The sequence below is a fragment of the Pelophylax lessonae genome, assembly GCF_965119305.1.
Source record: "Pelophylax lessonae genome assembly, chromosome: 10".
Taxonomy (NCBI): domain Eukaryota; kingdom Metazoa; phylum Chordata; class Amphibia; order Anura; family Ranidae; genus Pelophylax; species Pelophylax lessonae.
Genome location: NC_138777.1, coordinates 233722622 through 233738056, shown reverse-complemented (window position 1 = coordinate 233738056; position 15435 = coordinate 233722622). Strand labels below are relative to the sequence as shown.

At 41.6% G+C, this 15435-nt stretch overlaps 1 protein-coding gene across 1 annotated transcript; it reads right to left on the bottom strand.

The window, feature by feature from the left end:
* Window positions 1-1334: 1334 nt before the first annotated feature.
* LOC309565629 (arylamine N-acetyltransferase, pineal gland isozyme NAT-10-like) lies at window positions 1335-10999 on the bottom strand. The gene is made up of 2 exons (XM_082270585.1): window positions 10713-10999; window positions 1335-2317 (listed from the first exon to the last, which is right to left on the bottom strand). The coding sequence occupies exons 1-2, from the start codon at window positions 10740-10742 to the stop codon at window positions 1436-1438; spliced, it is 912 nt and encodes a 303-aa protein (XP_082126711.1). The 5' UTR covers window positions 10743-10999; the 3' UTR covers window positions 1335-1435.
* Between the last annotated feature and the right edge of the window lie 4436 nt (window positions 11000-15435).

The window sequence follows — 15435 nt, the reverse complement described above, 5'->3', positions numbered from 1 at the left end:
CAGCCTTCCCAGGAGAGTTGAAGCTGTTATAGTTGCAAAGGGTGGGCCAACTCAATATTGAACCCTACGGACTAAGACTGGGATACCATTAAAGTTTGTGTGTGTGTAAAGGCAGGCGTCCCAATACTTTTGGTAATATAGTGTATATATTAATCAAGCTCATGAGTCTCAAAGTTTTAGAAATGTTTATAGGAGATGGTAAATATATATGAACTACAATGATAAGAAAGGGGACCAGAAATTCCAACTGCACCCCTACACACCCTAGGGGCGCAGTTGGAAATTTATGGTTCCTTTTCTTACCCTTGTAGTTTATATAGATTTACCATCTCCTATTAATATTGCTGGTGGGTTATAGCTGCTAGCAATAATCGCTGTGTTCTCCCATCAGGGTTGGCTTCCCTCTGACTGTGTTGATGGGGGAATCGAGAGAAAGAAAATCGTATCATCTATGGCCTGCCTTACGTACAGTTCATAACGACTGGCTTTAGAATAACAATAAAGGTAAAACAGCCAAACACAGGAGAGTCCTTGAGTCGCATACATACAATTTTGACTAGTTATGATCTATTCCCACATATTATATGAATCACATACAGTATAATATTATATATAAACATATTCTTGATTGGCAATGATGATTTCTCACATCTTTATGGTCCAAAGGTACCTAAAGACTTGGGATCAATCTTGATACCAGCCAACTGTGGTTAGACCAGGACACAATATCCCAGGGATCCTCAAACTACGGCCCTCCAGCTGTTGTGGAACTACACCTCCCATGAGGCATTGTACATCTCTGACATTCACAGACATGACTAGGCATGATGGGAATTGTAGTTCCTGAACAACTGGAGGGCCATAGTTTGAAGACCCCTGCAATATCCCATCTATTGGCACTTTTCCACTGCAAGTACCGGCTCGGCTCTACTCGGCCCTGCTTGGCCCAGTTTGCTTTTCCACTGCTGGTACCGCATGGTACGGTGTTGGAACGGTTCGGTACGGTTTGGTATGGTTTGCTTTTCCACAAAAGTAGTACTAAAGTTAAGTGGGTGGGATAACAACGGGGTGGGTGGGATTCTCTGACCAATCAGTGGCTAGTAGTGACTGCATGCAAAGGATTGTTGGATATGGTACCGGGTATGGTACCTCTTGGAACCACAATCGAGGTGGTACTGTTTTTGAGAGCCGTACCGTTCGGTTCCATGCAGTGGAAAAGCGCCGCCGTACCGTACCGAACCGTTCCTACACTATACCATGTGGTACCAGCAGTGGAAAAGCACAAAAGCGAGCCGAACTGTTGGGTTCCATGCAGTGGAAAAGCGCCATATATGCACTCCCTGACCTTGCCAGGCATCTTACAGGCAATATATGGCTGGGTTGAGTTTCCCTGGCTGACTGATACGGTTTACTTATCTATAAGTACCTCTGGCCTTTAAATTGTGTAGCTGCCAGAGTTATTAAGTACAACAAGCTGAGACTCTAACACGATGCCAAACTTTTCTTTTAAAACTTTTTCTACTTCATCATTTTGTAGAGTTTCAAGTTCCACCAGATCCACGCCCTTTCGATGGTTGTATTTGGTTTCCGTGTATGTCCAGCCAACCAGTGTGCGGACACCGTGGCTAACTTGGAGAGAACACACGGACTTGTTGAAAAATGCAGACTTTGGAGATGTTTGGTGGAACTTGCAGGATTCCAGAAAATAGTCTATAGTCTTCTCCTGTAGAGTAAAATAATGGATCTTCCTATAACTCGATTTGTCAAGCAGTTCAGTTTCTGAAAACGATCCATCGGAAACCATCTGGGTTCTTCTTATCTTGTCCAAGAACCACATTCCCTTTCTTTCCGTGAGGCGAAATATGCCGGGAACTTGCAGCTGGTCCAACTCACTCTTTAACTCTAGTGGCTGCCAAAGTTGAAGGGAAGATCCATAGCCAGTGTCTGCAATGTAAGCCTTGCTATCTATTGTCACCTTGAGAAGAAGATGAGTAGCGATTGGGTTGTATTCGTCCAGATGGGGCTGGTAAACGTTGGCTGCCAGCATGACCACGTCGAAGCCAATGGTCTTCAGAACCCAGAAGAGCAGGTGGTTTTGTTCGGAACACCAACCACCTCTTTGCTTCAATACAAGCTTTTGAAAAATGGTTTCTATGTCGAGAGAGATGGGTTCTCCGCAATGCACGCTGAGGTTTTCAAATGGTATCGCCATGATGTGGTGGTGCATTATCTCACAAAGAGTTTCTTTGTTGGCCGGTTTACCAGAACCCTTATATCCCAGCCTGGAGAAGTATTTCCCGATGTCCATTTCTGTGCCCTAAAACACACAAAAAAAATACTTCTTACCATTCGTTTTGTTTGAATATTTATATTCATGGCTAAAAGACATGCGAGAACGTAATCCAATCACGTCACTTGTGCTAATATTAGTCAATACACACAATTCAATCTGTTTTATTTTCTAAGGGGCTTCTAGGTGGGCACTTGTGCTCTGCGAACTCCCTCTATAAAATAATTAGGAGGGAGAACACGACTCCTGTTTTGTTTTTATTTGTTTTTCACAGCAAGTTACAAAGTCTAAAAAAAAGGACCAAGTCACCTCCTTTCTGAAGTTGTCCCTCACCGACTCACCACACCAAGGTCCATCACTTAGACCCCGTTCACACTGGGGCGATCCGACTTGCCGGGGCGACCTCACAGATCGCGGTGCGCAGCTCGCACCGCGACCTCGGAGTGGCCGGAACGGACTTCATAACATTGAAGTCAATGCAGGTCGCTCCGGGTCGCCCCAAAGAAGCTCCGGACCCTTTTTCTAAGTCGGAGCAACTTGTGTCGCTCCTATTAGAACGGGTCCACAGCTTCTCTATGGCAGGCGACCTACGGCGACCTGTCAGGCGACCAGGTCGCCTGACAGGTCGCCCCAGTGTGAACAGGGTCTTAATCTCACTGTCACCCCTTCCTTTTATGAATGGGCACAGTGAGTGATCGGTACTGACCACTCCTGTGTCCATTCATAACTTAAGCATAGTAAACTGTGTTGGCTATGTTACAAAAATGAGTAAATCCATACAATTTTTTTTTAAATTGTAACAAAGTATATTTATTGAAAACATTAAAATTAGTGATCGACCGATATCGTTTTTTCATTGCCGATACCGATATTTTGGTCATCGCGTATCGTTATCGGCCGATATCTGCCTATACTTTCGTACATTTAAAACATTTTTTTTTTTTTTTACTTTACAGGTACTCTTGTGGAGGGATCTGGGGGTCGAAAAGACCCGAAACCCCTCCTCTGCACTCAAAAGCATTCAAAACGCCAAGTTTTGAATGCTGTAATTTTTTTTTAATCTGGCGCCAGTACCCGGAATTTCCGGAAGGGAGGTCATGACATCACTTCTGGATTTTTGCATGGAGACCCGATCAGAGCTGAATGCGGCTTTGATCGGGTCTTCGGCGGCCATGCAGGATGGTTGCCCGGGTCTCCCGGTGGGAGGGGAGACCCAGGTGAGCCGCGGAAGGCGGCGGGAGGGGGCGTCCCCTCCCGCTCCTTGTTAATGACAGCCGAGCGGCTTCTTAGCCTCATCAGTTGTCACTTGTCATTACAAGACAGCCGACCATTGGCTATGGACACCGGTAGCGGGGTGATGACTCTAGCTGAAATATCAGTAACCTCCAGGGCCGATTCCAATATATTGGGGAAAGTGCATATCGGCCCTCGATATATCGGCTTTGCCGATAATCGGTCGATCCCTAATTAAAATGATGTCACATGACATGAAGCAATCATGAAAACATTAAAAACATTATGAGCAATGGTGCATAGAACATATTGAACATATAACCTCCCAAGGGAGGGACCAGTCGCGAAAACCTCCCACACCAGAATGGTGTCACGAAAAGCCCCCAGACCGAGGATATTGCTAAATGAAAGTAACCTCCATAGGTCAACGTGTTTCACCGCAGGCGTGGCTTCTTCAGGACCCAAACATAAAGGGGGAGGAACTTATGTTCTGTCAAACATAACAACCATAATTTAGATATATTTTCTCAACAATGTCACCATTTTACGTGAATCTATACTATTTTTAAAGCCAGGTCCATAATGCTCCTTCTATGGCTGTTTAAGTACCACCCTGAAACTCAAAAATCGGAGCTGATAAGTACGACGTTAAATTAGAAGCAAGGACTGTTTCTTTGTGGACAAGGACTGAGGTAAGCATGACTTTGGGACACCACTCATATACAGTGTATATATATGTGTGTGTGTACATGTATATGGATTTAATGAAAAAATAATTTTTTTGTTTATGATAACTGTGTATAAAATTATATGAAATCTTTGCGTGCATGTATGTTTGTATACACCGTATATATACACGAATTGGGCAAAACTCCTCCAGAAGAAGCCGAAACATGTAGAGCAGGGATATGCAAACCATGGCCCTCCAGATGTTGCAGAACTACATGTCCCATGAGGCATAAGAAGACTCTGACAGCCACAAGCATGACACCCAGAGGCAGAGGCATGATGGGACTTGTAGTTTTGCAACAGCTGGAGGGCCAGAGCTTGCATATCTCTGTTGTAGAGGAATAGTGTAGCCTATACGGAAGAAACAACTAACTGCTATGGTTTGCTGTATATGGATAATGTATATTCTTTTAACCACTTGCCGACCGCCAGCATTACATATACTGCGGCAGGTCGGCTCTATCCCACAAAATGACGTAACTATACGTCGCTTCGTGGGGCGCCCATTAGCCACGGGGGAAGCTGATCAGCAGATCCGTCAGCTGCGATTGCCCGCCGGGCACCCGCAATCGCTCCCGGTGGAGGCAGAACGGCAGTCTGCCATTGTAAACACAGCAGACCACTGTTCTGTCAGCTATAAACACAGGGATCCTCCGATTTCGGAACACAGGTCTCTGTGTTCATGCAGAAAGCCCATCCCCCACACAGTTAGAAAGCCCCCCTAGGGACACATTTAACCCTTTGATTGCCCCTGGTGTTAACCCCTTCCCTGCCAGTGTCATTAGTACAGCAACAGTGCATATTTTTAGCACTGATTACTGTAGTAATGTCACTGGTCCACCCAAAAATGTCAGTTAGGGGTCCGATCAGATACGAGTGAACCAGAAATTAGTGTCAGATTTGTCCATCGCAATGTCGCAGTCCCGCTAAAAATCACTTATCTGTGCCATTACTAATAAAAACAATAAAAAAAAATAAAAAGTCCAAAAATGTATCCCCTAGTTTGTAGACGTGATAACTTTTGCGCAAACCAATCAATATACACTGATTAGGATTTTCTTTTTACCAAAAATATGTAGCAGAAAACAATTTGGCCTAAACTAATGAAGAAATTTGATTTTTTATTGAATATCTTTTATAGCAGAAAGTAAAAAATATACTTTTTTATTTTTCAAAAAATTGTCGCTCTTTTTTTTGTTCATAGCGCAAAAAAAGGTGATCAAAGAGGTGATCAAATACCACCAAAAGAAAGCTCTATTTGTGGGAAAAAAGGACATCAATTTTATTTGGGTACAGCGTCGCACGACCGCGCCAATGTCAGTTGAAGTAAAGCAGTGCCAAATCGCAAAAAATGGCCATGTCCTGAAGGGGGGTAAAACCTTCCATGGTTGAAGCAGTTAAAGTAATCCCGCTGAAGACTTTTTGCGGTTTCTTTGATCCAATCTGCCTCCTTCTCCTTCACTATTAAATTTTAGGGGGAAAAAAAAAAAGAAAAGTGAAATAAGTAAATCGATCAAACGTTTCCCCCCCGAGGAGTTTTATATTTTCCGATCCCATCTATTGTGATTCATGAAGCAGTCAGGAAAGTTTTTAATATCCTGTGCGCTGGCTACAATGATGTCATTGGCGGGATGGAGCCGTAGTCACAGCAGTGCGGCCGATGGAAAGATAAACAGCGGGAATGACTTCACCGCTCCGTGATAATAGATCAGCGCTGGAAGTAATAAAGTCTTAGAAAGGTACCGCCAATTGTATTAATATTTTGTCATTACAAAGCCAATGGACCCGCAATCGCCGCCAATCTGCAGATTTATTAAAAGTGTGAGGCGTTTAATGCTCCCGGAGATATTTTAGCAGCATTAAAGTGGAATTTCGGTAAAGCAGCTCAACAGCTGAAATATTAATACTGTACCTGAAGTGTTACCAAAGGGGTTGTAACTCTGTTCAGCCAGTCTTGTGATCCAGACAATGCAGACAGGTCCCGCACCTGATGTCTGCAACAGGTCCTGGTGTCTGGAGCTGCTGCAGCAGTATGGTGTGGTCCAGTGCTTTAAGTGGCCCAAAAGAGGTGCTGGTACTCTATTATAGCCGATAAATTTTTTCGCCCCCCCACCCCACATCAGGGTCCCCACAGAGCACCCCCCCTGGCCTGGGCTGGGACTCCGGAGCAGGGGGACTCACTGGTGGTGACTGGTTTGGCTCTGGAGTGGGAAATATTCTTGGGGGGGGGGGGGGGCAATTGAGGTCGCAGATGTCCAAAATGAGCGTACTGGTACGCTAAGGCTCACGGAGAGGTGGCGGTATGCTCAAGAGCTATATTTGGAAGTGGCGGTACTGAGTACCAGTGCATACTGGCCCACTTAAAGCACTGGTGTGGTCCAGGAAATGCCCACAGCCTACTGATTGGGTAGTAAGGGAGCAGTAACATACTAATGGATCTTTGCTGTGCACATGTGCATGCAGCAGATCCTGATTGGCTCCTTGTATTGCTCCTCCCTCTCCAGGGGCAAGTTGCAAAAAGTGGCCTGGATGTTAAGCAGGAAAATCCTCCGGTCCTTAAGTGGTTAAGCTTGGTGAATTAACCCCAATGACCCAAAAATAATTCTCTGAGATACCTAAAAATCTTCAGGAGAGGACACCTGACCAATGGAGATAGTGGTGCACATCCCGTCCGTTGATCATCCAGCTGAATTATTTGGAAAATGTCCCTGTGTGATAATGAGAATCTCTGATGGAGCCATTTGTTGTTGCAAATTCAGAAACAAGCCTATAATTGCAAGTGAAGCTTGAAATTGGGTGCATTGTTCATAATAATCTGATCCTTCCTAGATTTATGTAAAAGACCAAGAATGACTGACCTCATCTACATACAACGTATAATTATAAACTATGCATGGAAACCTAATCAATCAAACATCAACCCACATAATAAGATAATCACATATCCGTATTATGATTAAAAAAAAAAACATTTAAAGTTATAAACTTAAAACTATTTAAACTTTTTTTTAAATAATTGATCATTTCCATCTGAGGCCCCCAAACAACAAACTAACCTTAAAGAATGAATAGCTGCGTAACTCTGACCTGAGCTGCTCTCGTGGATCTTTGTATTGTACAGGGAGTTCACCTTCCCAGTTGTTGATTCAATGATATTGGATGTCTTCCAGCTTCTCACTGCATCCACCCCACCAACTCTCCCGGATTTCCTGGTGCTGTGCCGAATTCTGTAAGGATGGAGCTCCACTCAACAAGGATAGAGCTCCTGGGGAACTCTGGACAGGTGTGTTGGTTTGTCTAGGTTGGTGACCTGATTTGGCCCCATGACTTCATCCACAAACACTGCCAAGTACTACGTGACTTGGGTTTATAGGACATTGGGGGTTTAGCCTTTCTTGCATCTTTCATAAGAGAAACACCAAAGTAATTATTTGGGCAGTATCTCACTGGAGTAAGCCTTTGGGCAGTATCTTATTGAAGTAATATATATTGGGCAGTATCTTAGGGTAACAATACATTGGGCAGTATCTCACTGGAGTAACACATTGGGCAGTATCTCCCTGGGGTAAGTCATTGGGCAGTATCTCACTGGAGTAATGCAGTGGGCAGTATATCACCAGAGTAACACATTGGGCGGTATCTCACTGGGGTAAGTCATTGGGCAATATCTCCCTGGGGTAAGTCATTGGGCAATATCTCCCTAGGGTAAGTCATTGGGCAATATCTCCCTGGGGTAAGTCATTGGGCAATATCTCCTTGGGGTAAGCCATTGGGCGGTATCTCACTAGAGTAGCACATTGGGCGGTAATTCTCTGGAGTAATACATTGAACACTATCTCATTGAGGTAATACATTGAGCATTATCTCACTGGAGTAATACACTGGGCAATAGCTTACTAGACCAATTCATTGGGTAGCATCTCACTGAAGTCATACATTGGCCAGTATTTATTTGGAGTAATATATTGAGCATTATCTCGCAGGAGTAATACATTGGGTAGTATCTCACTGAAGTAATACACTGGGCAATATCTTATTGGACTAATTCATTGAGTAGAATCTCATTGGAGTAATATATTGGGCAGTATGTCACCAGAGTAATAACATGGGCAGTATCTCACTAGAGTAATACTTTGTACATTGGGCAGTAATACACTGGAGTAACACATTGGGCAGTATCTCACTGTGGTAAGTAATTGAGCAGTATCTCACTAGAGTAATACGTTAGGCAGTAATACACTGGAGTAACACATTGGGTAGTATCTTACCGTGGTAAAACATTGGGCAGTACCTCACTGGAGTAACACATTGGGCAGTATCTCCCTGTGGTAAGTCATTGGGCAGTATCTCTCTTGAATAATACATTGGGCAGTAATACACTGGAGTAACATTTTGGGAAGTATCTCACCAGGGTAGGTCATTGGGCAGTATCTCAGTAGAGTAACACATTGGGCAGTATCTCACTAGAGTAACACGTTGGGCAGTATCTCACTCGAGTAACACGTTGGGCAGTATCTCACTAGAGTAACACATTGGGCAGTATCTCTTTTGAGTAATATACTGGAGTAACATTTTGGGCAGTATCTCATCGTGGTAAGTCATTGGGCAATATCTCACTAGAATAACACATTGGGCAGCATCACAGTAGAGTAACACATTGGGCACCAGGAAGGGGTCTGTAAATATGTACCCTCCCGTCTGCTCACACACTGTTAGTAAAGTTTTTCACTTTTTTGGCACTTTGTAACCGCTTCCCGACCGCCTGCTGCAGTTATACTGCGGCAGTGCAGCCCTCCTGTGCGAACCGACATAGATATACGGCGGTCGCGCGCCTGCAGCTAGGCTACTCGGCAGTGGGGACTCCGATGCACGGGGCAGGAGGCTCCGATTGCCACCTAACACCCGTGACCGCTCCCCGCTGAGAGAGAAGAACAGTCGGATGTTGTAAACACAGCTGACCGTTCTTCTCTATGGAATGATCACAGAGCGCCTGTGATCCTTCTATATAGGATCACATGTCTCTATGATCATTTCACAAGCCACGCCTTCCCCACAGTTAGAATCACTCCCCTAGACTCACATTTAACCCCTTGATTACCTACAGTGTTAACCCCTTCCCTGCCAGTGTCATTAGTACAGTGACAGTGCATATCTTTAGCACTGATTACTGTAGTCATGTCAGTGGTCCCTCCAAAAGTGTCAAAAATGTCAGTCAGGGGTCCGATCTGTCCGCTGCAATGTCGCAGTCCCGCTAAAAATCGCAGATCGCCACCATTACTAGTAAAAAAAAAAAAAACAATAAAAATGACATAAATCTTTCCCGTAGTTAGCAGATGCGATAACTTTTGTGCAAACCAATCAAAATACGCTTATTGCGATTTTTTTTTTGCCAAAAATATGTAGCACAAAACAAATTGGCCTAAAACTTTAAAATATTTTGATTTTTCTATTTTTTTTTTGGGGAGGGGGGAATGTTATATAGCAGAATGTGAAAAATATTGTTTTTTTTTTTTTTTCAGAATTGTATTTTTTCTTTTTCTCAATATAGTGCTTTATTTAGTAGAAAAAAGGTATAACATTACAAAATGTAGCATCAAGAATGAAATAACAGAATATCTTTTAAACCTTATATACAGGTCTTCATAACTTCATGTAACATAAAGGACTGAACAGGTTTTACATTTTTTTTTTTATAGCGCAAAAAATAAAAATCCCACAGGTGATCAAATACCACCAAAAGAAATCTCTGTTTGTAGGGAAAAAAGGACATCAATTTTATTTGGCTACAGCGTCGCACGACCGCGCAATTGTCTGTTAAAGTAACGCAGTGCCGAATCGCAAAATATGGCCTGGTCATTAAGGGGGAAATCCTTCCGGTCCAGCAGTGGTTACATTTTTAAAATATTACTGTATGTGCGGATTCCGTGTATTCCTATACGTGTTCCCTCTGCCTTTCCATAACTGCGGTGATACAACGCCTATAATAATCTCACAAATGGAATCAATGCATTTTTGTTGTAACCTTGTACCCCTCTAATAAAATACTTGTGGAAGAAAAAAAAAAAAAAAAAAGATTTTGGCTTGGCACACGGACCTCATAAATTATTTTAACGGCCGTATTGCCCTCTCTACTTACACCTATAAAAAGTGAAACCTTTACCCCTGTAAAGTGAACCGATAAAACGTTACTGCCTTCTGTGGGTAACAGTTTCTCTTATTGTCAAGAGATATTTATCCAAATATAAATTGTAATTATTATTTATTTAATAATTATATTTAAATCAATATTTAATGTAATAATTGTAGGTTTATTTTTTTTTTAATTATTTTTATTGAATTTTTTTGTTATTATGTTAATAATATCTTTAAAGAAATGAGATTGGCATGTGTCATTCCAGGTGATGATAATTAATGTTAATCAATGCCTTGCAAAGGGCGGCCGCTGTAAAGGTTTATGTACCTGGTTGTCTTTCCTGATTTGTTGCTCCATGCCTGGCTGTGCTCGGTGTGCTGTGAGTTTTTTCAAGACGCAGATTACCTGGAGGACTTGGCACGAGGCATTGCATCAGCCGCCTCCTGTATTTGATGACCTGTTAACTGAGGCAATATGGTAAAAACCTAATAAATAACAATAAATAGCAGGTGGGAGGTGGATCGCGTTCGGCTTTTATGTGCATAAAGAATATGTTCTAGTGACTATAAAAAATTATGTATATTATTTCTTTTTTTTTTCTTTTACTTTTCTTTTTTTTTCTATTTTTTTTCTTTTCCTTTCTTTTTATATTTTTATATTCCTTTAACCTTTTTATTTCCTTACTTTTTTTTCTATTTCTTTTCCTTTCTTTTTCCTTTTTTTTAATTTATTTTTAATTTTTTTCTATTCCTTTAACCTTTTTATTTCCTTTCTTTTTTCTTTCGTTTTCTATTTCTTTTCTTTTCCTTCCTTTTTCCTTTTTTTTTATTTTTTTTTATTTTTTTTCTATTCCTCTAACCTTTTTATTTCCTTTCTTTTTTTTTTCTTTCTTTTTCTATTTCTTTTCTTTTCCTTCCTTTTTTTTTATTTTTAATTTTTTCTATTCCTTTAACCTTTTTATTTCCTTTCTTTTTTCTTTCGTTTTCTATTTCTTTTCTTTTCCTTCCTTTTTCCTTTTTTTTATTTTTTTTTATTTTTTTTCTATTCCTCTAACCTTTTTATTTCCTTTCTTTTTTTTTTCTTTCTTTTTCTATTTCTTTTCTTTTCCTTCCTTTTTTTTTATTTTTAATTTTTTCTATTCCTTTAACCTTTTTATTTCCTTTCTTTTTTCTTTCTTTTTCTATTTCTTTTCTTTTCCTTTCTTTTTCCTTTTTTTTAAATTTATTTTTAATTTTTTTCTATTCCTTTAACCTTTTTATTTCCTTTCTTTTTTCTTTTTTCTATTTCTTTTCTTTTCCTTTCTTTTTCCTTTTTTTTTAATTTATTTTTATTTTTTTTTTCTATTCCTTTAACCTTTTTATTTCCTTTCTTTTTTCTTTCTTTTCTATTTCTTTTCTTTTCCTTTCTTTTTCCTTTTTTTTTTTAAATTTTTATTCTATTCCTTTAACCTCTTTCTTTCTTTCTTTCTTTCTTTCTTTCTTTCTTTCTTTCTTTCTTTCTTTCTTTCTTTCTTTCTTTCTGTCTTTCTTTCTCTTTTTTTTTGTTTTTACTTTGCCTTTTTTTTTTTTTACAGACACCAAAGCTGTGACAATGTCATTTTCCTTTAATAGGTGAACAAACTGTCTATTACTTAGTTACAGACAAAAGCAAAGTCCATTTTTCAGAGTGTCAATGAGGTTTGATATGAAGCCATCAGAGAAGCAGGTTAAGAAATTCGATATTTTAAATGGGAATTTTTTTTTTTTAATGGTCAATCCACTAAGTGTTCTGGCTCTGAGCTCAGATTTTGGGCTCGTTCATACTTGCAGTACCCCTTGCCGGCCTCTGAGAAGCAATTTGTGGTAGATCACTTTTCAGAGGGAGGTTGACAGGCGACTGGGGGGGAGGGGGTCAATATGTCACCTCCTCACCACCTGTTTTTACACTGAAGAATGCCTGTCCTGCATTGCGCGCAGTGGCAGCTTGGGTCCAATGGGTCATGGTCAGTAGAGGTTCTGCCTGCTGAATGCAACAAGGGGTATGTAGCAAGGTGCTGAGCTCCAATAACATAGAGAAGGACATTTTGGTCTTTATTTGCCCCTCTCCCTCTACTGTGAGTGAGTTTGGGAAGGAGGAACTTGACTGGCCTGCACAGAGTCCTGACCTCAACCCCATAGAAAACCTTTGGGATGAAGAGTGAAAACTGCGAGCCAGGCCTTCTCTCCAACATCCGTGCCTGACCTCACAAATGTGCTTCTGGAAGAATGGTCAAACGTTCCCATAGACACACTCCTAAACCATGTGGACAGCCTTCCCAGAAGAGTTGAAGCTGTTATAGCTGCAAAGGGTGGGTCAACCCAATATTGAACCCTACGGACTAAAGGCCCGTACACACGTACCGATTGTCGGCCGTAAAGATTTTCGGCTTGTTAGTATGATGCCTCCGACAGCCGACAGCGCACTTTCGGCCGAAAAGAATCTGTTGTGCAAGCATTAAAATTTTTGTTGGCCAACAACCAGAACGGCCGATTGTTCGCCAGTCAGTACAGAATTCGGCCGACAGACAGCAGATTTGCAAGACTGGGCATGCTCAGAAAAGAAAAAACACAGGGAAAGTTAACCATCACATGACATCACTTCTGCAGTCGGCTGTTGTTGGCCGACAAAATTCGTGTGCAGTCTTTTGCAGTTTTCAACAGACACGACAGCCCTGGACAAAAGACGGCCGATCGTTCGGCCGACGATCGGTACGTGTGTACGAGGCATATGACTGGGATGCCATTAAAGTTCATGTGTGTGTAAAGGCAGGCGTCCCAATACTTTTGGTAATATAGTGTATCTGCTGGGGAAAGGTGAAGGGATCAACACAGAAATTAGACACGTGCTTGATGAAAAATATTTGTTTAGATTCATTATTTTGGTTATTTCGTTTCATTAAATTCAGTTTATTTATTGGGATTCGTATTCAGAATTTGTATTCGTATACATAAATCTGTGTATTTTTCTGGATTTTCTTCATATTTACTGATTTTTTTTCTCAATTCGAAACGTTGGAATTGATAAATTTTCGAATCGGTTGAATCAAAAATTTTAACACATTGATCTTGTTTGTATTATTAATAAATTTATTCAAAATATGCAAAGTGTTATAATTATTAAAAATAGGATCTTACTTTCAACATTTTAAAAAAAGTACAAAATATTTACAGAAATGTGAGATACTGTGTATAGCAGTTTTTTTTTTTTTTTTTGCAGGGTACGTTGCTCCCACCTCCTTATTTCTTACCTTGAATGATGCTGGCCCAGCCCCCACCTTGCAACCGCCTGGGATAATGTCACACATCCCATGAGGCTACAAAGTCAGGAGGAGTGCAAGGTCTCTAACATCCACCAGCTCCGTGATGTTGGCTCTAGGTCTAGCACTAGAATTATTGCTCTCGCTCTAACGTTTGTTGCGATAACTCACATGTGTGATTTAAACACCCTTTACAGTATTTCACAAAAGTAAGTACACCCCTCACATTTTTGTAAATATTTTATTCTATCTTTTCATGTTAAAACACTGAAGAAATGACACTTTGCTACAATGTAAAGTAGTGAGTGTACAGCTTGTATAACAGTGTAAATTTACTGTCCTCTCAAAATAACTCAACACACAGCCATTAATGTCTAAACCACTGGCAACAAAACTGAGTACACCCCTAAGTGACAATGTCCAAATTGGACTCAAAGTGTCAATATTTTTGTGGCCACCATTATTTTCCAGCACTGCCTTAAAACCCCTCTTGGGCATGGAGTTCACCAGAGCTTCACAGGTTGTCACTGGAGACCTCTTCCCCTCCTCCATGATGACATCACAGAGCTGGTGGATGTTAGAGACCTTGCACTCCTCCACCTTCTGTTTGAAGACGCCCCACAGATGCTCAATAGGGTTTAGGTCTGGAGACATGCTTTGCCAGTCCATCACCTTTACCCTCAGCTTCATCTTGGAGGTGTGTTTGGGGACGTCATGTTGGAATATTGCCCTGTGGCCCAGTCTCTGAAGGGAGGGGATCATGCTCTGCTTCAGTATGTCACAGTACATGTTGGCATTCATGGTTCCCTCAATGAACTGTAGCTCCCCAGTGCCGGCAGCACTCATGCAGCCCCAGACCATGACACTCCCACCACCATGCTTGACTGTAGGAAGACACACTTGTCTTTGTACTCCTCACCTGGTTGCCGCCACACACGCTTGACACCATCTGAACCAAATAAGTTTATCTTGGTCTCTTTAGAGCACAGGAGATGGTTCCAGTAATCTATGTCCTTAGTCTGCTTGTCTTCAGCAAACTGTTTGTGGACTTTCTTGTGCATCATCTTTAGAAGAGGCTTCCTTCTGGGATGACAGCCATGCAGACCAATTTGATGCAGTGTGCAGCGTATGGTCTGAGCACTGACAGGCTGACCCCCCCACCCCTTCAACCTCTGCAGTAATGCTGGCAGCACTCATACGTCTATTTCCCAAAGACAACCTCTGGATATGACGCTGAACACGTGCACTCCACTTCTTTGGTCGACCATGGCGAGGCCTGTTCTGAGTGGAACCTGTCCTGTTAAACTGCTGTATGGTCTTGGCCACTGTGCTGCAGCTCAGTTTCAGGGTCTTGGCAATCTTCTTATAGCCTAGGCCATCTTTATGTAGAGAAACAATTCTTTTTTCAGATCCTCAGAGAGTTCTTTGCCATGAGGTGCCATGTTGAACTTCCAGTGACCAGTATGAGAGAGTGAGAGCGATAACACCAAATTTACCACCCCTGCTCCCCATTCACACCTGAGACCTTGTAACACTAACGAGTCACATGACACCGGGGAGGGAAAATGGCTAATTGGGCCCATTTAGACATTTTCTCTTAGGGGTGTACTCACTTTTGTTGCCAGCGGTTTAGACATTGATGGCTGTGTGTTGAGGTGTTTTGAGGGGACAGCAAATTGCTCACATATGTGAAATACTGTATATCCCATAGTCTGTGGACTCCATAACTTTCCTACAGACTAAATAATAAACACTGATTTGGGTTATTTTCACCAA